Source organism: Haliaeetus albicilla, chromosome 1 (assembly GCF_947461875.1).
Source record: "Haliaeetus albicilla chromosome 1, bHalAlb1.1, whole genome shotgun sequence".
NCBI classification, from domain to species: domain Eukaryota; kingdom Metazoa; phylum Chordata; class Aves; order Accipitriformes; family Accipitridae; genus Haliaeetus; species Haliaeetus albicilla.
The window spans coordinates 3,004,401-3,030,571 of record NC_091483.1 but is presented as its reverse complement, the minus strand read 5'-3'; the positions used below and the strand labels follow the sequence as shown (position 1 = coordinate 3,030,571).

Sequence of the window (26,171 nt, the reverse complement as noted above, 5' to 3'; positions counted from 1 at the left end):
GAGGTGAAGTGGGCGGGGCGGGCCGTTCGGCGGGAGGCCGGAGGGGAAGGGTCGGGCCCCGGCGGGCCGGGGCAGAGCCGCTGGCCCCGGCGGAACGAAGCGGTCGAGGGGACGCTCCTCCCGCTGAGGACGTGCCAGCGGTTTGGCTCTGGCTGCCTCAGGCCGGGGCGGCTGCGGCCGCGCTGCCGCAGCCTGCTCATGCCTGGCGGCGGGAGGGAGGGAGGGAAGCGCCTCGTCCCCACCCCCCCAACCGGGAAAACCCGTCGCCCCAGTTATTAGAATAATCTACTCTTCTTTTTTTTGTTTTTACTTCGCTTGTGAGCAAATCTCTCGCTCCACAAGCTGGTTCCTCTCTTCTGACTTGAAATGAGCGAGAGGGAAGGTGGAGTTTCGAACGAAAGGAGAGAAGGGAGGAGCACGGAGGACGTTTAATGGCACCCGGAGGCAGGCCGCAGCTCTAACAGCAGCTCTGCTCTGCTTTGCTCCGCTCCACCCGGGCTGCCCGGAGGGTTCTTCCCTTGAGCCACCTCGCGTCTGGGGAGATTCCCCTACCCCTCTCTCGGTGGGGCAGGCACACACCATAGTTAACGCACAGTTTAACACACGAATTTCTTCTAACGCTGGTCGAGGCTCCCACAACCAGTTTCTTCATACCTTCTTACAACGGGAGAGCAGCACACGTAGTCTTGAAGAGTAGGGAAGACATTTGTGCAAAAAGGGTATTTGGTATTTACACCTGATTTGAGTTTTCTTTAGCTATGAAGAACATTATGTACAGAGAAACTCGGCACACGCTCAACACAGACAACAGCTTTTATGAACCAAAGTTGCTGTATTCAGTATGACAATAAATATGAACAAAACCTAAGAACTAACAGTACAACAAAAGAGTAAAAATGGATTTTGTTTTGGTTTTTTAAAGATATTGAACTGCCTTGATTTAAAAAGAAAAAAAAAGAAAAATTACTCTGCTTCTTCCTTGTCAGGCTGCAGCCTCAAAAAAAGCGATAAGTCCATCTTCATCACAGCCATCCAGAATTTCCAGAAGAAGAGGAACTTTAGTTTTCACATTGGTGCCTTTGAATTTAAATTTATCTATGAAGAGATCTGTGATCATACCTGCAGAAGTAAAACCCCAGGACTTATCATTAGCCTTGTTTTCATTGTGAGGTACCTCTACTTTTAACTTGTCATTATGTACCAACCACTCTAGTTGATTCTGGGTTTAGAGACAAGACTCGTTTTAAACTTCCCATTTGAAACAATTATTTACTTTTAAACAAACCCAAAACGCTATTAGAACAGCCCAGATTCCAGCTTCATTCCAACATGTGTATTTCTGCCTTAGAATTACCCACATCTGAAACACTAAAGAGAGAGGAACTACCACAGGATGGCTGACGAGGACTCTGCTTAAGCTCTATATACATAGGCTTATTAGAGCTGGTGTCTGGCAGAGATTCTCTGAGCTGAAAGCTGCACAGGGAACACCACAGAAGGCTACATAACTTCCTTCACGAAATTAGTTCATCTTCTACAAGTCTCCCTTCCCACCCCATGTGCACTTTTCCGTTTTTCTGATGTATTGCAAAACTTAACCACTCAGAATTTAATCACTCATTTAACTTGTATCCATTCTGAATTTGGATACGATCCTTAATCATGTCCATAAAGACAAGGATCACCCGAATGTAAGAAGCTGTCTGTTAAACAAAAAGTAGAAAAGTCACTTGCAAATAATCCTGGTATTTTCATTCTCTGTGATACGCTTGTGACACCAAATCAATTTTGGAAGTTCTCAGGTGAACAATTCTTGCAAACTTTTAGAGAGTTACTCAAAGTCTGTAGTAGCATACAAGCCATTTTCAGTTATGTGCTAGGTTTTACTAACTCACCTTAAACTTCAGATCTTTATGATCAAAACCGCTGTGTAAACATGCAGCCTCAGCTGTATGACCAAATAGACAAACACACTTACCTACCTAAGTGTACCACCCTACCAAATTATTTCAATTCTGCTAATACTGACTTTGTAACTACTTCAATCATGTCCAGCATGCTCTCTGGACATTGAGTTGCATGTAAATAAAAAGTTGAATTGATCGACAAACCATAAAGTCTCTCAAGATGTGCAGGTTGTCTCTTGTATTCCTCAAGCAGCTGATCTGCCTCTTCCAAAATGCTGCGGTATTTTGGTAGCAGGAAGTCCACATTTCCTTCATGAACTTGTAATTCCTCAAAGACATTTTAAATTGTAAGAATTAACAGCAGTTAAGGATCATAGGAGAATAAAAGTAAGAAGAAATTAAGCTTGGTCTGTCAGGAGGAAGTACTTCAGAGACAAGACAATCCTATTCTAAACTAGCAAGAGTTATTTTCAAAGCACCTCGTCTTCTAGTCTAATGAAATACCAGGTGTTTCTTGTCACTTCATAGACTAGATTCTCCAAATCCTGTGTATTACAGTTTCCAGCTCCGAGTACTGCCAGAACAGGATCATGCCACAGCCCAGCCCCTACAGAATCCAGTCTAATGAAGGCTCAGAGCCTTCACCACGTCTTCATTTTTAAAGTAAATCCCTAGAAAGTGTAGCACATGCTGAAGTCTGAATGTAAAAGTAAACTCTGAAAGCATCACTCAATTTGTGACAGCAAAAGGGTTTAAAGACCTCTCCTAAAATGCCCCAGTCTACCATCAGACCAATTTAAGATGGTTGACAGTATAGAACTTTTTATCCCCCACAGAAGGACTGTTCTTTTCTAGATGGAAGGTAATTATGCTATGCATCATGAGTCTGCTGGAATAACAGCTTTCATCAATCATCAGATTATTTTACTGCCTGCAAATAAGTTATTATCCAAAAAATGAATGACCAAAAAATTTGTCAAAAAAGATTTGTCAGAGAAGATTTGCTGCCTAAAAAAAAAGCCTAAAGCAAGATGTGCAACATCATTATTATTGCACAAACATAACATGCATTAAGAATAAATTCTCTATTATTCTCTACCTCCCCTGTTTGCCAAATCAAGCCCAAGTAAAATACTTTTAGTGATAATAAAGATGCATGCTATTCTCATTGGTAGTCTGTTTTTCTACTAACTAAAGAGTTCTAACAAGTATTTGATTCCCCCAAAGGACAAGAGACAGTTGGTTGTCCATTTTCATCTGCCCTGCCCCTCAAAAAAAAAAAACCACCACCATACCAAAAGAGATGATGGCAAGTTTTTGACAGTAAAATGCTGGTTGTTGGAAGAAGTCAAAAAACTGAGACAAGCTGCCTAACTGGTACCTCCCAAAGACTAACTGCTGAGGAGGGTATTAAGCAAAAGAATAATAAGCAGATAATTCAGAAATTATGACACACTGGGATGAAGTTCCAAAGCAAGGAAGTCGCATCTGGCCTGGATGATCATCCCCAGATCTAAAAAACTTTTAAAGGTTAGTGGAAAGAGACAAAGAAGGAACTGGAAAATAACAGCAGGCAAAAAGAGAACATTAGATGATAAAGCTGGCTGCCTTCTACTGTCCGATTTAAGCATCCTCAACATCAATCAGTAATCCCACATGTTATTCACTAGTTACATAGTACAAATGGGAATTTTACTTGAAGAAGTCTGTCTCCTAGATAATTAAAATATATGTCCTGGGAATAGCAAGAGAACAGATACCAGTATGACACACATCTGACTTGAGCCCTACAGCTTGGTATCTGGCAACATAATCCCCCATAAAAATCCTTCCACAGGAGTTCAGATACTTACTCTCAAAGCATCTATTAAGTGAACCTTCTTGGCCAACAGCTGCTGATACTCTAATTTAGGGTGGATAAGCTTTAATGTGTGCCTCACAGATTCTTCATTTATGTCTGGTAGGGAGTAAAAAAAACCCAACAAGCAAATGAATACTACATATTCAGTTTATAAGAATATAAAATGAAGTCAAGGACAACAAACTAGAGAAGAAAGTTTTACCATATGATATGTTGAGATTAATCTTCCTTTTAGTAGCCTCTTTGGAAAGCACATCTTTTAGGATGGATATTGTAGAAATGTTGTCAGACTTAAAACATCCCTCACCTTTTCTATAAAGGAAGAAAAACTTTAAATGAACAAACTTAAACACCCATGCATGCATTAGATTTGTCCCTATGCTAAAATAGAAGGCCTGTAAAAACAATTCTTGATATATCAGGTGGCTTGTATACACACCTATGCTATTCCCTCCTTCCCTATTCACGGTGTAATCCTGGTGTCAGAAAACAGTTTGTTCCAGTAAATAAGATAAAGCAGTATACACAAATATCAGGTATACACAAAGCAGTTATCTTTATCGTATGGCACTAAGGTTATACAACTAAGATTTATGACTGTATTCATTTCTCCTAAGTTTTATCATTGCAATACCTTGAAGCCAAACAGCAAGCTTCAATACCAGAAGGGCGAAGAAAACACTCTCCCCTTCCCCCCCGCAAAACCCACCACCACCAACTTTCTACATTATGAGTAGACAACACATATGGTAGGCTGGGAGCAGGCTGGAATCTGTATAATTACAACAATTAATTTTTCCCCACTTAACAGTTCCATTTACAGGTGGATGTACATAATTTGCTGAAGGAAGACATAACTAATTGATTTGAGAACAGAGTATTAAACACAGAAATAATATTTGCCTAATACAAGTTGCAGAAAAAGGTTTTCAGTTTAATGCTTATTCACATTTTTGTTTGCATGAGTATTAAATGCCTTTTAAGTTATTTCTGCTCCTCAATACAAAAAAAAAAAAGGAAGTTAGAAAACAATAAGCATTACAAAATAACTTCACTATATTAGTTAGCTAGGTTCTTTAAATCCTAAAAACAAGCCATCATCCTAAAAATATATCAAAGCTTTCCTCCCTGGCAATTCTGGTTTTTGGACCAGCTTCAAGTTCAAGTTGCAGCTCTATTCACGTTACAGATTGCATTATTACTGGATAGTGCTCACCCCGGTCATGTTTGACAGTCCTTTTTAAGAGAGACTGCTGTTCTTTTTAATGGGAGTTTTGATGGGGCTGGGGGTGGAGAAGTGAACAGTAGTATGTGCGTGAAACGGTACTTGCAGACTGGTCAAGAATGAAAAAGACAAAAGCCCCAGCGTAGTCACATTGCGCTTTAGTAACTGTATTTTACCTGTAAGTACTTTCAAGCTGGGTACCCAGGAAGGTGTTCTGAAAATAAAAGGTGATACTTTCTCCAGCAGGAGTCTTTTCAGGCACCTCAGGCAAGCAAAACACAACCCAGGAGTGAATTTCAGCAAAACTGAACTGGCCTTTAAGCGTCAGTGTATTCATGGGTCTATGACGTTATGAAATTAAAAAAAGAAAAAAAAAAGTTAATAGTTATGAAGGAGGGGCACTGCCAGCGCACTTGTTATCCACGACTTCCTTTTGATCAACAACCTGTAAAAAGTCAGGTATCTTGCTAAGTAGTTACGTACTGCAGATTACAGCTACTTTTCTGTATTTCGAGACAAAAAGCTATGCGTACATTCAAACGTTATCTCATAGTAGGCATGAGTAAAATGAGGCAGAACTGGATTAAGAAACTCACTGGAAGTTTTTGACATACCCTGTTTCAAGTTGTTAAACCCTGAAACTTATGACAAAGGTAAAAATAACTGACAACACAGCAAATATGACTAAGAGCCTCAACAGTCTCCCATGCAATAAACCACAGGCATAGCATTTATAATTAAGAACGAGGCATAATGGAGCTCATTTGCACACTGAAGCATTTGCACATAAAAGCATTTGGTATAATTCCTTCAATCTTTCAGGTTTGTTTTGAAGCAAGCAATACCTTGGTGGCAAGACAAGATGATTTTTCCCCACCCTCAGTTAACAAGTAGAAATTGCATAAAATACTAGGTTCCTAACAGAAAGATAAGGGGGGAAAGAGAGTCTTGGCTCAGTTTTGGAGCCAAATTAGCTATGGGAAAGAATTACATTAAAAGGGTGGAGGGGAGAATGAGGCTGAAACTGAAAAGACTGTGGTTACTAACACAGGAGAGTTTCCTTTCTACCACACCCTCAGCTGTACCAACACATGGGCCTGCACTATAACCCAGGTCAGTAAAATGAAAAATAACCTGAAAACAAGGATAAAGAATGGCAAGGAAAGCGGGAACCCATTAAATCCGCATTTTCTGTCAGAAAACCCATAAAATGGAACTACAGGCTCAAAATTTAGAAATGTAGAAATGACATACTTAAGTTTATAGAGTAAACGTTGTTTCAACTGGATTGTGTCAGTTTTTCAAGAGAAAAAGGCATTGATTTTTCTTTGCAAATACCTGTCATGGTCAATAGAATGAGTTCTCTGATGAAGCGAAAGTGGTTTAATTTGATATTGATGAACTTGGCAGGTTTTTGGTTGAATTCTTGGAGTTACATATGCTTGAAGTGTCCCGTACTGTCCTTCAATCGATCGAACCTGCAGAAATAAAAGCAGAATCCACAAAAAAGAAAAAAAGGGAAAAGATTAATTTACCACGATTTGGAAAATCAGTGGGAATTCAAAATAGGTTAAAGAAAGACTGTAGGACTTCAAGAATATTAGAGTACTATATTTATTTGATAGTGCCACTATAAAAATGGGGCAGATCAAGAATGTTTTAAAACTAGATGAAGTAGTGTCCAGTGAAGTGCTGCTGTATTAGGTGAATGAAATATTAAGAAAGTAAAACCTGCTAATTTACTTTCTGATCAGTTAAAATAAGAAGTCTGTAACTTGCTTCTAATTCTTCAGTGGCCCTATTACTTTTTTTTTTTTTTTAATTAAGGAAAAAATACATTCTGTAGCAGCTGGCAGCAAAGAATAGATCAAAGACTTTAAGAGAGTAAGTACACTGAATTTCAAAATATGTGTTCATCTCTTCCTAACAATCAAAGTTCCTCCTGAGCTATTTTAGGAAACGTAAGAGGCCAGATTTAAGTTCAAGTCTCAGAACACACAACAAGCAGGATGTACAAACACATTCAAGACACAGTAGGCACTCTCCACTCCTGGGAATGCAGCAATGCATCAATCACTTCTCTGCTGAGACCAGTTACACAGACTGCACTAAGTCGTCTGCCACTCACACAGAATTGACAACGCACAGGAGTGTCCCCCCTATAGCACCAACACAGCCGTGAAAGTAGGCCAAAGAGCTACTGAAACAGCTTTATACAAACAAAAGAGCAGACTGGTGTTCAAGTACAGGTTTGCTTTATAACCTTATGTCCCCTATTTTATAGGGTCTCAGAACTCAAAAAGCAGTGTTTTGCAGCAAGACATCCACTTTAATGTTTTTAATAAAAGTAAGTTCTCTTTGGAAATAAAATCACCAAGACTTAAAAGTTGTATGGTCTGCATGTGCATAGACAAAATACAAAAAGAGAATGAACTTCATGTGGCAGGTGTAAAATCACTAGAGATCCTCAATGTATCACAGCGAGGTGGCAGTAGAACCTGTGCAGATCGAATCCATCACCTCAGGATCCGAATGTAGGAGTGATGGTACAGTATTTTGATGACACACTGCACGATGATGGCTCACAACAGCAAGTTTGTAAGTGTTTTTAGTGGGAAAGTAAAAAAACCCTCTTTTTGTGTATCACGAATGCATTTCATTCATTTTTCTTGTATTGTTTACTCTTTACCTAGTATTTTCAATATTAGAGAACTGAGACACAGGGAGATAAAGTGACCTGCTCAGAACCAATAAGCACACTAATAGCATTTCTTAAGAAGGGGACCTGGGAAATAAGAGTCTTTAATTCTGCGCACTAGGTCCATTATTGCGACCTCACCAAAAAACAGATAACCACCCCCAACTTCCTCACATTTGATACATCTTATGCAGGCTTAAATTTCTAATGATAATCTTTTGACTGAGAGTTGTACATAAATAAACACTATCAGATTTGGGGGCTGCAGTGTTAGGTGAATACACAAAGAGAAAACCTAAAGCCTGTGTGCATGTTGAGGATTTTTCTCATCATGATTTCCTTCATTACTTCCCCAGTGGTAGCCACAAAATGCGTGAATTTGGTGGATCGTTAAAAATAAACCCCCAAACACCCACATGCCTCTAGTGTAACAAGCATGGAATGACCGGATTTGCTTCCTCTCTAACATACAAATCCAGTCTATATTCCCTGGTTACTTCCCAGTGTAACTTCCTTCAAACATTTCCGATGAAAACAGTGCCAGAGCTTTCTTTCCCACGCCTCTCTCCACTAAGTTCCACACACTGTCTCCAGAAGCAAGTATTTTCACAGTCTGTGATTTCCCCACTGTTTTCATCTTAGGGACACCCGAGAAGGACCCCAGGCTCTAACTCTGAAGTAACACATTTTTAGAAGCCTTTAGAAACCCTACAGGCAACTATAAAGGAACACAAGTCCTAGATTAGAAGGTTCTCAGGAAACAACCAGCAGTAGAAACTGGACTGATCATTCGCTCTGGCTAAGCCATCAGTCCAGGTGGAGATCTCTGCATTCCTAAGCAGACATCTACATAACCATTAGTTTATTATGGAAAATATTTTGGAGCATTTTACCTTAAGTTCAAGTCTCGTAGTATTTGCTTGGCATCGGTAAGTTGCAAGAAGAAAGTTGCTATTTGGCTGTAAACAGTAAAAAAACAGAAAAATAATTCAAAACAGGTCTGTGGATTCGCGGAAGTTCTACTGGTCTGTTTTAACTGTAGACATGTACAGTAAAGTTTTTACTATTTATGTACAGGTATTTCACAAAAGTTAAATACAAAAAAGTAATCTTTGGTTCCCTTGAATATTCCAATTAATTTTAATTATGGTGGAATTAAAAAAAATTCTCTATATGAAGAGAAATCAACTGAAGCCTCTTATACTCTTTAATACCACCGTAAAAATTACATAGGTATCTACTTTTCATCTGAACAATGCATGTCAGCCTGCCCTACTCATCTGCAATATTAATCCAACATGCAAAAACTAAAGTAACATACGTAGGGAAAACACACCCCCAAAAAAGCTAAATTAATCATCATAAATGACAAGAAACTTAGAAGTTGATTTCTGAAAGCTCCAGGGTAGACCAATGATGTGCAAATTTAGTTCTTAAAATTAAAATACTTAGAGGATCGTTACAAGGAAAAAGACTTTACAGAAGATTTTCATAATGCTAGGGTAGTTTCTGGATTTTGCCCCTGGCCCTAAGCATCATTAGTAATTCTGTAAGTATTTAAGTTTATAATTATTATATAAAAAATGCATTGAAACATATGCCTCCCCACACAGCAGAATTTTCACATTCTAAAGTGATTTTTAAGAGACAGAGTAAGCAAGAAATATAATGTTCTTCACCTAAATTACTTTGGAGTAAATATATGTGATACTGGCAAATCTGGAGAAAAAGAGCAATACTGAATGCGTCTCTTACATTCCTGATCAGACAGGAAAAAAAAGCAAGACAGCAGTTGTGTATATTTAGCTTTGCCTTATGTCAGGACCTGCCACTAACTCCTAATTCTGCGGTATCTCTAACGAAGCTGAGCTCTCCAAAATTAACAAATGAGTTAGTTTAACTCAATATAATTAAAATTACAAAAATATAAATCCAAATTCTATTTTTAATATACAGTATTAAGAGGTTTCATCATGCATTCTCAATAAATATAATCTCTTTTGTTTCACTTACCTCAGAATCACAGCTGCTAAAACTAACAACAGCAGAATTTTTATCCACATCCAGCAAGTCTATTGGGACATCACTCTGCAGAACATATGAGGAAGGAAAAATAAAGAGCTTAAGTTCCTGAGTAGCTTCTAATGCATTTATCCTCTAACTGTCATCAATTATTTTAATAAGGGAGAGGCAATGAGTGCTTCTTCCAAGAGGTAAAAGCCTAACAGACACGCAGCTCAGTACTTAATCCTGGAGTAACATGACGATCTTTCTCTTATTCTCTTATGGAGTCCTGAACTCTTGTGTGGCTGGCTTACAACAACTTCAGTATAAGATGCGTAACTACCTCTCAGACATGAAAGTATATTCACATCTTTCAGACACGAAAGCATACTTCATTCATATGCATGAAGTATGTTAATGATCGAAGTGTTTCCTTACTTTAATAGGGGGATTACAATATTAATTCAAGAAACCAAGGATCATATTACATAATTATTAATGATCCTTTTACTTACAGTAACGCTTCTGACACAGACCACTTCTTATCTAGATGTGTTTTCACTGGAATTAAAATTAAATCTAACACTGTTTTAAAAATGAGATTACAGGATATTAGAATGATTAATTACTGGATTTGGTACTGCTTTGTAACTTCACAGAAGTGTCAGGGAACATTGATAAATAAGCAACATACTTCCTAAAAAAAAAAATTTAAAAGGTTTTATTGTCTTCTCACAGCAGAGGAATACCAGATACTACTTTATATTTCTTTAAAGAAAAAACTATGAGTTCTAAACGCTACATTAAGTTCAGGGATAGATTAAACAATTTCATTATTCCTCACTTAGCTATGAAAAGAGCAGATACTATAGAGCTGCATATTAGCTGTAGCTTAGCATTGCTCTAATAACACCCTTAATAAAAATAAGACTTTTATTAAGAAGTGAAAAATAAAATCCTACAGCAGTTCTCTTCCACCTGTTATGGCAAATTCACCTCACAAATCCCTCCTTGTCAAATTTTTCTCCCCATGCATATCCCAAAGGAAGGTAATTCAGTACCACTACTCTTTCTGACTACCAAAGATAACATTCATTTCAGCTGATGAAGTAGGAGGAATAACTAATGAAGGTTGCTTTACTTGGCCTGAGTATTTATCACCAATTGCACACAAATCAGATGCTGTTCCACACTGGAAGTGCACAGGTGGCCCGTACCATTCTAAAATTAATTTTCCACTACAGAGGGTACTTAACTGGTGAGTGAGAACATGCACCTCATTTAAGATTTACTGAGTTAATTGCTGTTTAAATAAGGAGGGACATTCAAAAGCAAACACAAAAGTTACACAGAAACCTCCTAGTATAGCAGGTATTTTGGTGTATTTTGGCAATGTTGCTCTGTTCAATAAAGGTTTAAGTTGTATCTGTTCCCTAACAAGCATTTACCACAGTTACTTCAATGTTGCAAGGCTATACGCTTCAATTCCCTCTTAAAACAATTCAGATATTTAAAACCCCATATACTTAAGATATTATAACTCAGCTTCTTTTCAAACTAGAAAGTCTCTGAATTTAGATATCAAGAAAGCCAACAAGAACAAAACCACACTCACCTGTACCAGGACATTATCTATAGCTGTCTGCACCTCCAAGATGAGGCTGTAGCTAGCATCATCCTTATTTAATGTAAATTTATCATTCACACTAAATGCAGGTACTGATGAAACAGCAGTACTGGATTGAGAAGACTGCTGGTATTTTTCACGTTCCTGAAGTACTTTAATCTGTAAGTGTTCCAATTCATTCCTAGAAAAGGGAAACCACATATAGTGTCTTAAAAAAAAAAAATAACAAAAGCTACCCTAGAAATTAAGTAGATTAAGCTTGCAAGGCAATCACGTTTATCTTCTGTCCACAATTTTCCAACCAGAAATAGCTGGTGACTCCCCTTCCACATACATAACAAAGACAAAATATAAACTGTATCACATGAAAATGTAGATTCTACTGTACCTTGCCAAAAGAGATTTCTATGAGTCATTGGAAAGGACAACTTTTTTCCTTCAAGAGTACAACGCATTTTGAATTATGTGCTAGTGACTACTTTTCTCCCATCATTTAGAAGCCACAAGCAGCATGGAAGAAGGGAATCTTATCTTGCTGATACTGAGGAAGGCAGCATTAAGACATCATCATGTGAAGGCAAGATAGAAAAAGACTGTGAAATGGGCTGCTATTAATTTCTACTGTGAAAAGGCTTGATTCTACTTCTAGATAGATTAACGATACAGAAAATCCACTGAGATAGGAAGGAAAGATGGCATTTCAGCTTTTAACATTTCAATTCTTCCATTTAAATTTCTTTCTAGTGAAATTACCTTAAGGATGAAATCTTGCTCTGCATTTCTTGACTTAATTTTAGTTCTTCACCTGATCCACCTTCTCTATGGACAGGTTCTGTAGTCAGTCCTGTCAGCCAGCCTAAACCAATATATGAAGTTTTTATTCCTTATAAGCTATAAAGAAAAGTCTACACTCAGCTTTTGTATGTGTGGAATGATGTTTGTTCCAGATACTGGGTAGAGAGAATCAAGACTTTAATTTAATACTTGCTTTGGAGGATTAATCTAAAGACTAAGCATGATTTTTTACGGGTTTCATTCTTAACTTACAGATTGGAAAACATTACTTATTCTTTTTCATGCAGTACTTTGAGCAATAAATCCCTCTGCAACAGTTTTTAACCAAGCACTTACATTTTTTCCCACCTCTGTTTCTCTGACAAAAATGTGTTTGTAACAAACTGTATGTTCCACAGTGTGCTTTGAGATTGAATGCTGCCAGTTGAAGAGGAAAAAAAAAGTCATCTTCTTGTTTACTTAATTATATTTACTTAGAAAAAAGCAAGGACTCATTGATTATATCCTGACACCTCAGGTACAATATGCAGACTTGAGGGGGTGTTTATAGCTCTGGTTACCTCACCTAATGCATGCAAACAGTATGATGGTGTTATTATAAAATGCACCATAAAAGCTGCCATGTCCACAATCTTTCACATTCCTTAGCTATCTACTTCAAGTACCAAGAAAGCCCAATAATGGAGCATGAACTTTAAAAAAATCCACAGAAATCTTACGCTGCCAGGCTTCAAAAGTAACTTTTACTGCTCTGAGCACTACTTCTGATCTGCCAAAATCTGCCAAACTCAGCTGACTGCACATCCTGCCAGAGTTCACCGTTGAAAACCCACAGCAGAACATGGGTTTTCACTTTTTTCTTTCTTCCGTGATTCACGGATTTTTATAACATTCCCACTAAAAGAAGCCACAAATTACTTTGGCCACAGTATTGTTGCAGCCTATCATACCAAAACAATTCATATGAGGTGAGGTACAAGTCCTTTAATCATCTAAAGACTATTTAAAAGAGGTGCTTGAACACCATTACTTCTCAATAACTGACCAGAGAATTGTATCTTGCCAAATACATGATTTTGAATAGGAGAGGTTTCAGTAGGCTCATTTTTTAGCTCATCTATGCAAAGATAGAGAATTAGCAATATTTTAGCTCCCAGTAGTTAATGTATGCAGCATGTTTATTGTGGCCTCTGTGACAGTCAGGCCAATAGCTCGAATCCTACAGAGGGGCTGCTGAGACGCCTCACCTGGGAAAGCTTTATTTTCTACTAAAAGCAAAATCAACCCCATTTAAAGCCATATGAAGCTGAAAAAGAAGGAAACTATAAAAAAGATGGGAAAACAAAAAAAAGATATGCATGTCTGTCAGTATTTTTAATTGAAAAAAAAATCATAAATAATTCCTTCGGACATAATGTATTCATTATTTCATCACAGTTAGGCAGCAGGCTACACCAGAGAATAACCAGCCGCTGCGTTACACAGCGGAACACATTATGAATATCTTAAAATATAAACACATAGCTTGAGTGTAGGAAACATTTTTTTGAAGTGTAAATATTAAATTACAAGAGATCTTTTCCACAAAACATTATCCTGCTTCCAACCAAAACAAAAATTTTAAGAGATGCAAGCTGAACTAACAACATAGCCTGCTTCATTTTTATCACATCACCATATGCGACATTTAATGAGTAAATAATATGAAGCTTACCTGAATATGTGGATGCTAAAATTTCATCATACCCATCTTTTCCCACACAGCCACCCTGGATTGATGCAATGCTCTCCGAAAAAGCCTTCAAATAAATACATTCAAGCAGAGGGAAATTTTAGAAGTTTGGGGGTTTTGTGGGGGTTTTAAGGGTTGCGCTCTTCCTTTTACCTGCATCACAAAATACCTACATAGATGGACAACATCTAGACCTAGAAAAAAGTAAACTAGCTGATGACCATCACAGCTAAATTGGGGTGTTTTAACAAACGCATTCCGATTCTACTCTGCATAACAAAGACATTAAAAAGGAGTTTAAAGCAAAACACTGATGGACAGTATTTTTCCAGCAGGAATTAGCATCTGACTGAAAGCTGAAATAATCACTATGGATCAAATCTACTATTTTAAACAATTTATAACCGAAGTAATTATGCTCAGTAAAGTCCTGACAGCTTACGTTTATCATTTTACATATAAAACACAGACCATACACAACACGGGGTTGTTTTTTCACTGAGAGAAAAGCACTGTATTAGGTTTCACCCAGTAGAGACTTCAGTAGTCAACAGACCTGGAACTTTAACGTACCCTTTACACTATTTTGATATTTGCTCAAATCAGGACTATTTCACTTTCTGGTTCTTAAATATTAGGATACTGCTTTGAAGTTCATATTGTCAACATTACAGAGCTCATCAAATTAAAACCCATACATTTTAGTAGTAATGATCTTGTAAATACTTTAAGTTTTGAAATACAGAATTTTTTTTTTAATTCATTTTTCTAGCAAAGAAGAGTATGATGAATGTGGGCTTACATGATCATATCGAAGGACAGGATCGTCTGCACTCTCAAAATTATAGATTTCTAGCACTCCATCATCTCGTCCAACGAGTAATTCTTTAACTCCATCTCCCAGAATGTCAAAACTATCAATACATAAAATACCTAATGAAAAAGAAAACAAACCCGTTTACTTCATCTTCATTCATTTATGACACAATAATACACAGGCCACATTCAGTTACATAAAAATTGATTCTTGGTCGGCTTTTAAGGTTTCATTAATGCTATTTCTGGATGAGTCCACTAGAGGGCTGAAGTCCCTCACCTGTGCCTGAGGTTCAAGATTGTACAGCTGGTTTTACAGCGGCTAATTCCAAACCAAAACCACTACAGTCCCCTTGGTGAAAAGCACTGAACAGAGACCCTTTCTGACGTTCAGATAGCTAACTTTCGAGGGGTTTAACCCTCCCTCGTCAAACAATTCCCCAGATTAACTATCTGTCTGTCCACACTACTGTAACTTTGCCAGCTGAAGAAGCAAGTATTCTTTGTTTTCTATAACTGACTTAAAGCTACTGGTAAATGGACTGACTGCTATGAATTCTGGCTAAGGTTGACAGAAAGAGGGTTCTGACTCGTGCCAGACCTGGAGTAGGTACTGTTACTTGACACCTCACTGGACAAACTCACTACTAGCACTTGTGGAACCAGCCTATGACAACTAATCACGTTTGGACAGGAAAGAGAGTTAGGGTCTAGAAGGAAAAAAGCAGTGAGAGAGTTTGTACAAGAATTAATATGAGTAACAAGATGGAATTTAATTTTTATGACTGCTTCGTATGAAGAGTAAGGACATTTAAAGAAACTAATTTAGCAATAGCTTTTATGAGAAAATTAAATTTAAAAAAAGAAAAAAAACCAGATACTCTGTTCTTGGTCTTCTCCTTAACAAAGGAGTATGGGCTAACAGACGCTGCAGAAGCAGCATACCAAGGCTGGTATGTTTCCCAAACAGGGAAAGTGTCCTACTGTGCTCTGATCAGTTAAGCCTCATTTGTGGAGCTTTAATGAAAGCTTTATTCCATCTTCAGACAAACCCCCTTATAACAGCTTTTTAAAAAAAAAAGAAAAAAAAAGTCTTGCAGAGAAGATGCTGATCTTTCCTCTGAAGAGACTTTAAGACCACTGAACATCTGAAAAATCTGGCAGGTATATTTGCACTTAGAAATAATCACCAAAATGATAAAAACCTCAAGTAATCATACATGAATCAACATTGTTTTACAAATGCCACTTTAAAAATACTGTAAAACAAAAGTCTGCTAAAGTACTGGAAATAATATGAACAGAAAACCCAAAGTAAGACAAACTGATCAGAATTATTTATAAGAAAATCAGAAGAATGAAAGAGACCTTACTCATATTAATATCACATACTGGCATAATTACAATATGCCTCCAAAGTATCTATGAATAAGATTTCCTGATTATTATACTCGTAATAAAGCCGCAGATATGCTGGAAAGCTAAAGAGGGAGAGATTGAGACACATACCTCCTCTCTTTTTTTCATTTCCAATTTCCCACTTAGATACAGGCTTGGAACCAGTAATCTGGGTAAGACCCAGTTTACCATCAGAAGTTCCATACACAATTTCTTCTCCAGAATCACCTAAACACATAAACTGCATTTAGAATTGATAAAATCAAGTATACCAATGTAAAAGATTCGAAAGTATTGTGTAGTGACACTCTACAGCCTGAGGGAAAAAGAAAATACTAACACTAGTGCTGTGTAACAGAACTGTCAGACTTCACAAACAAAAACAAATAAATGAAAACTGCACCTGTTCTGATAAGTTCTTCATGGCTATCACTCTTCTGTGTATGAATGCCCCCCTGCAGTGGAGTTCTGCCTAAAAACCATTAATAATCCAATACTTTGAATTACAGCAAAGATAGGCTATTAAACTGCCTTTACAGAAGAGGAACAGAGATTCATTCAGAACACACATCCAACAGTGAATGTTGTGCCAAGACACAAGCAAGAACGAGCAACTTTTCCAAACCAACTCTCAATGTCATTGTCACACCACCTAACTGAAACTAAATTAAGCACCAGATCAACACACTAAAGCGATTTCAATTAGGTTAGAACAGATTAGCAAGAAGGATGATCAAACTATTTTAAGCTTGATCCTTCCACAGTCTTAAGTTTATGTGAGCTCTACTCTATATTCTCATCCATCCACGGACAGATGCAACTAGCGATTCTAGTTATGGAAATCCATGTGTAAGAGAAACCCAAACCCAGAACTTTGACAAGGCCCCCAAAAGTCCAGTTTGTATTTACACAATGAGACCACCTTACATCTCACTGCTCTTGTAAGAGGCTTTCAATTAAATGTGAATATCATTTAGAGCTAATACAGTTATATGTGTCTATATGTATTTATTTGTACGTAAGAAATGACTTCACATAGTCAGCTCTCTGCTGCATTTTTAACATCAGCTTAAAAATCAAGGCAAAATGTAATTAACAAATACAAGCAATAAAATCTTAAAAATATAGTAAAATAACATTATTTAGATATGTGTATATTCAAAATCTTGTTACCCCCATTTCCATTGTTTAGAGCAAGAACAGTAGGTGGTCCAGGAACTTCTACTTCATACAGTAAATCAGACCCCTAAAGACAAAGAGAACTATCTTGAATGAGTTTTGGAAAAAAAAAAAACCAACAAAACACAATCCAAACAAAACCACACCAACCAAAACAAACAAACCCCAAAACACCAACCACAAAATAAACCATAACAAAATGCCACAAACATAAGGACAAAATTATTATGAATAACAGTAACAGATATGGTTCACTTATGCAAACTCCCAATACCTATGGGAGAACCATTTCTAAGCCAAAACAGGGCAAAGTTTATATAAATAAAATATAGGACTCTTGAAATGTGTTATTATTAAAAATAATCTGTGAATTTATCTGGTAAATAAGGTTGTTAAACCACTTAAAATCACTCAGTCTTGCCTTAACAGTAATTTGTGAGAGCAAGAATTTCCAAACTGATAAAGACTTACACATTTAATTCCCTTATGTGAGCACTTTTTCTTAAAGGGACCAATTTGTTATCTACTTCCACCTATGAATTCCAAATCTTATTTATAATGGTTTTATTAATCCTCATTTTGCAAGTTTATAATCATGATTTTCTTTAGGGAAAAAAAAAAAAGAAAAAAAGGACCAGCATTATAAACAGTAATGCTACCAAGTAAGATACAATATGCTTATCCTTACGATGCTTAAGCCATGCTGATATGCTGATTGCCTTAAGAATTACTCCAGTTCTATGGCATCAATACATAAAACATAAACAAGCAAGTATTTTAACCTGTAAAACTCTGAGGACTCTATCCTGACATGCAAGTACCGGTGTAATGCAATTCACTTTATCTACAGGAAGGCAGAGAACATCATTGATTTTATCTCCCGATAAGTAGTAGTTCTGGTCTTTGCAGTCGCAGTAATGGTTATAGATATAGCTTGCACAAAGAAAGAGATCTGCTCCTGAAATATGCCTGAGAAAAAGAAAACACTTCCTATTGCATTCTCCCAGTATAGTTGCAGTGATAGTCTTTTAGCCCTACTATATGCATGCACTACTGCTTACAGATTCAAGGCATTAGTGGGCCCCGCAAGCTGCTCCAGCTATTAAAAAAAAAGTTTCTTATGAATGCTAAACCCACATGATTTCTACAGCTCTCAAATTTCCTATTTTGTCTTCACATAAAATCCTAAGAATACCTTTATAGAAATTTCATTAATATATTTTGATTATATTAATTCTTCTCAAGCCAGTTTATATGTGGCAGCATCTCACAACATGATCCAAAAAGAAAAATAAAAAATTTGTTCCTGTTCTGCTACAGGAAGGGTATGGACATGATACACTATGGCAATAACCCCAGCTCCACTCACCTGCCTTTGCACTGACGTTGAGTGCCTCCAGACCCCTCCCAAGCTCCCCTGCACTTTCTAAACCTCACCTAAGTTCCTTCCCACAAGTCACGGCACAAGCTAAAGCTGGTCTGGCACTTAAGTGTTCCCTACAAGCACACAATACAGTAAAAAATTACTTCATAAAATCATAAAGTAACAATCTGCTATGCCTATGAAAAATGCAAAATACCATACATACATAGCTTTGATGCTTTCAGTGAGGTTAGTTTCAAATGAAAGAAACTGCTTCCCTCTTTTTGTGAAACCTCTAACTTCTGATCCTGTAGCCACAAAAATTTTCTCTTGTGGTGTATTGAGAGCTCCTCCCAACTCCAATCTTGCAATTTTTTGGCCTGGCAGTGTTTTGAACACTGGCTGTAAGTAGAAAAGCAATTTTCATCATAAAAGTATTGTATTTATGGTAATCCTTTAACATAAAGAATAATAAATTTGTTTTACCATTTCTGGCAAAACTAAGGATACTACAGATTATATGCAGACAAAAATAATCTGTGCATTTCTCTTCAGAATCACAAAGCAATCAAGTATTTCGTAAGTCAATAAACATAAAAAGCCATAATATAATAAATTAAGACTGTATTATTACAGTGTTATTCATCCATAGGAAAATTTCAGCACTGCTAGTAGCTATTTTTTGTGGGGTTTTTTTGTTTGTTTTTTTTTAAAAAGAACACAGACATACACTCCCTCCCTCCCTCTTACATGTTGCATTCTTATTCCAGAAGACTACTTAGATTTCTTTGCATTGCTATAGAGTCCTTATGAGCTGGCTACAGACTTCCTCAAGGGAAAAAAAAAAAGAAAAAGATCAGTTTTTATTAAGCTGGGCATAAGTCTAGGCTCATAAAAAGCAATCTGCTTGTCAAAATCCCTTAAGGTGACTGACTTCGTGAATCACTGCAGGTTTTTCTCCAGTCACAGTAGCTGAGTATGTGTGCAGGCTTAAGCCCAACTGAACTGCAAAGCAAAAGGCGTTAAACTGACTTTTTTGTGATGATATACACTAGTGTCTGACTCTACAACTGCGGAGGACCATGTGCTCGTCCAGGCATGAAATCAGCATGCCCTCATCACGGCCAGGTACAGCTCTACCCAGACACCTTCCACAGGTATCTTATTTCCCACGTCAATAAAAACAGACTTTCAAAGCTCATTAGGAAGAGTTTTTAAAAAACAAAAATTTAAATGGAACATTTCCACTTACCACAGCTTCCCCTTTTTTTATGCCAAAACATGTAATGACCCCATCCTGATCTCCAACAACCACCTTCGAAAATATAAAACATAATTATTTTTTATTACACGCATAATTGTATTTTAAAATAATGCTTTTCCTATATTAATCATATTTGCCTGTATTTAAGTACTTTAAATTCTACAGTACTTAATTTACATAGCTGGATGTAGAAAAGCTAGATAAACCGCTACAGAGAGGACACTAAAGTCTAAGAAGAGTAATTTAAGCGATAGCATTTACAATCCTTTTTCTGCTTCTCGGTGTAAACACCAGCAACCATTGGGCGGAACACTCCAGAAAGGCATGTTTGGGAATAGTTGTATTTTCATACTGAGAATTTATTACTGAAACAAAAAATGCACCATTATTTCTACTGAGTTTTCCTAACTAAGTTTCCTTAGCTTGGACTTGTACTGAGGAAAATTTAAAAAAAGCAGTATTTCATCTATACGAGGCGTTAGCAAAACAGAAATAGAGAGATATGGAGGAGCTTCCTTGCGGTTTCAGCAACGCCTTAAGTTTTGAAAACGATTCCGTATTGGTTCTTGAAGTTTTCCGGAAACGAATCCAGCCTTCCCTCTCTATTTTTGCAAAAGTTGTCCAAAAAGTTCCAAGACCTTGGTTCCAAAGTTTTTTTCCCCTGGGACGTACTAACACCTGAAGAAACTCAAGAGGTGACTACTACTCGTGGTACCACGGTACACTCCACGGCCAGAGAGCAAGTCAGCGGGAGCCGGCGGGGCCGGCTCTGCCTTGCCGACAGCCGCTACCTTCTGCGTCGCCTTTCTCCCCGAGGCGGGAAGAAGCCTCATCGTCTTCTGGGCTGTCACTCCCACCTGTGGGAAGACACGATCTTTAACCGACGGCCTTTCGGGGACCGGGAGCCCAGCGCAGCGCGGCGGGAGCGGCAGGGGCCCGGCTCTGCAGCCCCGTACCCGCGGCCCGAAGCCGGAGGCCTGCCCGGCCCCGGCCCCACCGGGAGGCCCTTCCCGAGCCGGTCCCGCCGCCGAGAGCCTCCTTCGGGCTTCTCACCGGCCCCGCCGCCCTCGCGTGGGGCCGCCGGACGGCTCCCCCCTCACCCACCGACCGCCTCGCCCCGCGGGCCCCGGCCGCCCCCTTGCTCGCCCAAGCCGCCGGCTGCCGGTCCAGCCGCCCCCCCCCCCCCCCCGGGGTGGAAGGTGGAGGCAGCCCGGGCCCACCTGCAGGTAGTCCACGCGGGCCAGGCTGAGCTCCATAGGGCCGGCGGGGAGCGGATCCCACCCGCGGCCGCTGCCTCAGCGCTCCCTCAGGCTCCCGTTACCGCGGCAACCTCAGGCGGCGGTCCGCATCGCCCCGAGGCGGCTTCCCATTGGCTAGGCCTGACGGCGAGGAGGCGGGCCCGCGGCGAGCCGCGCGCCGCCATTGGGCAGCGTCTGCCGGAGGGGGCGGGGCCCGGGCTCTCGGCAGCCGTCTGGCGGCCTGAGGAGAGGCCTGAGAGGAGGCGGCGGGCGGCCCCTGTCCCCCCCCCGGCCCTTGGGTGCCAAACTAGCAGGACGACGTGGAGTTATCAGTAAAGTAGGAATATTTTATTTAACAATGAAGCGTCGGAGGCATTGTTTGGAACAGTGTAACAAAATACCAGCCCTGGGCGGAGTCTGAATTTAAAAAAAAAAACCAAACAAAAAAAACCCAAAACCATTTCTCCCACATAAAGAGTAAGAGTAGCTTTGGACTGAGTTCATGTTACCTTCCAAAGTTGTTGTTGTTGGTTTTGTTTTTTCAAAAAAAAAAATTCTAGTCCTTCCTTGAGAAAGTCAATATGCTGAATTAAGAAACAGTAGTTGTGGGTACATGTACATACATATGTGTTAAACAGTGCTACTACCATTACATTCACACTTTCACCCGATTTTCATGAATTCCTTGTGATCATACCGCGAGTTCTCAGCTCATACGCATTACTAGCATCGCTAACAAAGAACAAAGATTTCAAGTAATCCTCTACTCATTGCTAGTTGATTTACGGTATTACAAAAAATCCTATTCATACCCAGTTGCGGCAAGGAACAGAGTACTACACTGTATATCTGTTATTTTAATTTTTTCTTGCAATCTTAGTGCAAAGAATTCTCAGTATGTATTCATAAACCTGTTAAAATATCAGCAATTCATACCATTATACCTTTTTAATGCATAAATGCAAAAAAACCCCCCCAAAAACAAAAAACAAACCAAAAACCAAACAGATGGTAGTTCTTGCTTTCAGACAATTAAAATTGAGAGTGATATTTTCATGGTGAGTTAATAAAATTTCCTAAGACTAAGTTCCAGAGAAGCTGTACATAAAGTTATTTAGTGCTAAAAATCTACAATACGTTTTTCAAGTATAAGATACTGAAATATTATTGCCAATAAATAGTTGTGCTGTAGTCAAAGCCATAGTTCCTCTGTTGAATCATTCACATCTCAACATATTAGGATTTAGTTTCTCACTGAGTTTATGTATTAAAATTGCTAACTCTTCTGTTGCTTGGGACTTATCCTCCAAAAGTTCGTAGCGAAGACTGGAGATATCCTGTTTGATTTCCTTTAATTCACCTGTATTAATCATTGAAAGAAATACTTGTTAGCAAAGTTTAACATTCATTCGATAATGTTAAGTCACATCAGTGCATATTTCAGATTATTATCTCAAAATGTTCACAAGAGCAGGTACAGGGGTGGGACAGGAGGCTTCGCCTCATCATTCTCAGTGAGATGTGTGTCTCCACCCCTAAATAGTACCAAAGGCATTTTAATAGTACATTGAACTCTGATGTTGTGCTCCACGTGTATACAGAACATCAAAGATTCAAACAGTGCTTTACATAGGTTAATGAATTAATCACGGCAACACTGCTGAACAGCTGGTAAATATTAGTATCCCCCTTTTAGAGAGAAAAGGCAAAGAGATTTTTTCTGAAGTGATGTGCCAAGATCACACAGAAAAAGTGTGGCAGAGCTAGCAGTAAAACTCACAGCTTCTGAGTCTCTCTCCTCTTCCTTACCAATATCCTTTGAATTAGAAAGTCAACCAATTTAAAATTATGTTACAATGTGACACAAGTACACAAGACACAATTAAAAGAAAACAATTGTCAAGGCCAGGGTCGTAACAAGCAACAGCATGTTTTCCATTATAGGATACTAAGTTCAAGAGAAGTTGTTTTAAAAATATTCAAATACTATCCTTCCAGCAAGTGTGAAGTATGTGAATTCATACACAACAGCCACCACAGGAGACTATTTGCCCCATATGAAATCGAAGACTATGAAAGAATACCTAAATTCTCTAGTGATGCAAAACAGGGAAAAATCCCTAGACTTATGTTTAAAATAGCTGCAGTACCTAAGAATGCAGAAGTTTTCTGTTTAGCATATAGCAGACTTAAAAAATTTTATCTTCAAAGGCTGGATCTATACTTTGGGTACCAATGAGATGAGGATGACACAAAAAACACCACCTCTGCTATGCAGCTGAAGACTGAGGTTCAGAGGTTAGCTGACTTGCTCAAAGCGGACTTCCCTCTATGAAAATTGGTGACAAAGTGAGAACCATGATGTCCACAGACCATGATTCTTCCACGCTGTCTTGCTTATCTAAACACGTATATGCCAACACCAAAGAGGCGCCAGGGAACTGGAAAGACTTGTACGCCCTGGCACTGTTATTGAGAGAACAGTCTTTTCATCAGTCGCTAGATAGATGATTTCCCCCACCACAGAGCAGGAGGAAAGCAGTGGGAATTCAAGAGAGGGGCACAAGGGGCACAATGAGAGGAAGACACTTTTAGGAGCTTCTCTGCTTTTGTCACTCACAAGCTCAGCTCTGTACAGCCACATAGGATGGGGAAGAGTCAGGATAACCATCAATGCACAATGCTGCCTTTTGAAGGCACAGAGTGGGATTTAATTCATATCTTCTTTTCTGCTCCCTGCTTGTCGCTGCAGAGAGTTATAGGTAAGCAGAATAACTACCAAGCAAAACAAAAGCCATGCCGCCTTAGCCGAGAGCGAGCGCATTCAGGCCCCTCACATCACATATGCACGCAGCCGTCTGATGCTTCCATGCCAGTAAAAGCTGTTCTGATCCCAAGCTGTCACTGCACACCAGCTGGAGAGCACAAGGCTGCCAGCAAAGTGGCTTAGGTAAAGGTTCCCAGTGCACCGAAACCAACTACAGTAGCCCAGACAAGAACTAGGTATGCTAAGCAGGTATGTTCCTCTGGTGGCGGTCACAGAGATTTCTTACTGGCTGAACTGTGATGGTTATAACCTCCAGCCTATGGGGAACAAAACTATACCTGGGGTGTTACATTTCCAAGAGCAAAGCCAGCCCTGGAAGGGACATCATTCTACTGCCTAATAGTTTTAGCTAGAGTACAGAGTAAATAATGACCTATGTTGCACACACCCCTATTATTTTGTTTGGGGACCTGCCCAGAGCTCAAGAGTTTCTTTTGGTCTGTAGGCCTGTGTTTCATTCCTGGAAGGCTGGAGGAAGGAAGACAGCATTCATCTTAGTGTCATCCCAATGGGGAGTCAGGGTGCGTGTCTGGAGCATGCACCCCTCACTGCCACCAGGGAAGTTCTGCACTGTTACCAGACACCAAGCTCAGACTTATTATTGCTCTAAAGATCTCCGGTTGCACACTAAAAGAGTGGCTACAGTTGTCATTTTTCTCACCATGCAGCTAACTCTATGCAGCTTTGTTTAATGATATGCAGCTTCACAGATGAATATTCCACACAGCTTTATGAAGGAAGGTAACACAAGTAGTTAATGCTGTAAAGTGGTAAATTGTGTGTTCAGTTGGTGTAAATTGTGTGTTCAGGTGAATGAAACAGAGAGAAAGATGCCCTGCACGTCTGACTAGGACTCTGGAAGTGTGAACACAGTTAGTGGCTTCCTCACAAATTTCCTCTGTAACTGTACGCCACGTCTGTGCTCTTGTTCTCCACCTGTAAAACTAGGCCCGTAATACTTCTCAGTTCTACTTCTTTGCTCCTGCTCGTCCATTTTTGTTATCACAGGCATACTTCCACTACTATCTGAGTTCAGTGCATTTGAAGTAGAAATAAACCATCTTTTTATCTGAGACCTCCATGCACCACTGTAATAATGATTCCTAATACGACGTGACAAAAATTGTCTCTGAATATTGCAAATGCAGCCTCTTTCTTACCTTCATTTACTTCATCATTTTCTTTGTCCACTTGTGCTTTCAGAACATAACGTTTTATCAGTCTTTTCATTATTTGCTGCCAGAATAAAACAGTTATATAATCAGGTGAGCATACATAATTAAACACTAGTCACTTTTCTTTCTTAACCATCTCCCTCACATCTGTATAAGTGAAAGAATGAACAGCCCCAGAACAAGCAGTTGCCTCATATGGGCTTTTTTGCTGGCAAGCTGAGATTCATCATTACAATAAAGCACCTTTCTTATCCAATTACCTCTTATTTACAGAGCACCACAACTTTTTGTGGGGAACAGGACAACAGGAAAATAGGCCTAAACACACCTAATTTAGGCTTTAAATAGCTTCAAATAGGTTTACTCTTTGTTAAACTCAGTTCACATGTGAAAGGATGTGTAATAGTAAGAGATAAATATTCACCTTTGAAAAAGAAAAAAAGTTGAGATTTTACAGTATGACGGTGCAATGTCAGTTGAGAAGGATTCATTAACATTATATCTGTATTTTTATACCATAACTGCCAAGGTTCCTTGTATGTACTGATATTCTTGTATTGTGTTACCATACCTAATCTAACGTAGCTCATCTAACAGAATTTGCACAGGTGGATTACACACCTTCAACACCTTCACTATGGGAACAAGAGCTCCTATTTACTCTTCTATTTCTGAGCTGGAAAGAAGACAGGAAGGTAACATCTGACAGACTCCTCTTACCAGAAACGCGCATTTCCATCTGCAGGAATGTTGAATGTCACCTCTCAGATCATGAGAAGAAAGGATGGGAAAGTAACGCTAATCTAGTCAGCTCAATGCTTTCACATCCCTTCCTCCGAAATCAGCTTCAGATATTTGCCTCTCACACTTTCCAAACTGGGACATCAAAGGAAAATTTGATTTTGTATGGGCTAGTTTGTAAACACTTCAAATAATGGGGCTTGAACAATAACTGTCTTTTTGCCAGTAGCATCCTGGAGTTTGATTTCTACAGGAGGTTTTCTTTGTCTGGTGAAGGCAAAGTGTACTTCAAACAAAAAATTCTGCTAGTACCTTCACACA

General features: G+C 38.8%; 2 protein-coding genes across 2 annotated transcripts in view; both read right to left on the bottom strand.

The window, feature by feature from the left end:
* Positions 1–812: 812 nt before the first annotated feature.
* On the bottom strand, positions 813–21,254 carry BBS7 (Bardet-Biedl syndrome 7). Its single transcript, XM_069798726.1, has 19 exons — positions 21,090–21,254; positions 20,661–20,726; positions 19,858–19,920; positions 18,832–19,007; positions 18,025–18,211; positions 17,237–17,309; positions 16,175–16,291; positions 14,652–14,782; positions 13,832–13,916; positions 12,076–12,178; positions 11,311–11,503; positions 9,705–9,779; positions 8,585–8,650; positions 6,332–6,471; positions 5,170–5,334; positions 3,971–4,080; positions 3,761–3,864; positions 2,112–2,235; positions 813–1,119 (listed from the first exon to the last, which is right to left on the bottom strand). The coding sequence occupies exons 1-19, from the start codon at positions 21,123–21,125 to the stop codon at positions 983–985; spliced, it is 2,151 nt and encodes a 716-aa protein (XP_069654827.1). The 5' UTR covers positions 21,126–21,254; the 3' UTR covers positions 813–982.
* Positions 21,255–21,654: 400 nt separating this feature from the next.
* TRPC3 (transient receptor potential cation channel subfamily C member 3) overlaps positions 21,655–26,171 on the bottom strand; it is a 46,085-nt gene continuing 41,568 nt past the window's right edge. Inside the window, exons 11-12 of the mRNA XM_069798597.1 lie at positions 25,095–25,170; positions 21,655–22,467 (exon numbers count right to left, since the gene is read on the bottom strand). Of these exons, the coding sequence (XP_069654698.1) occupies positions 22,325–22,467; positions 25,095–25,170 (219 nt within the window). The 3' untranslated portion in view covers positions 21,655–22,324. The remainder of the gene's footprint in view (positions 22,468–25,094; positions 25,171–26,171) is intronic.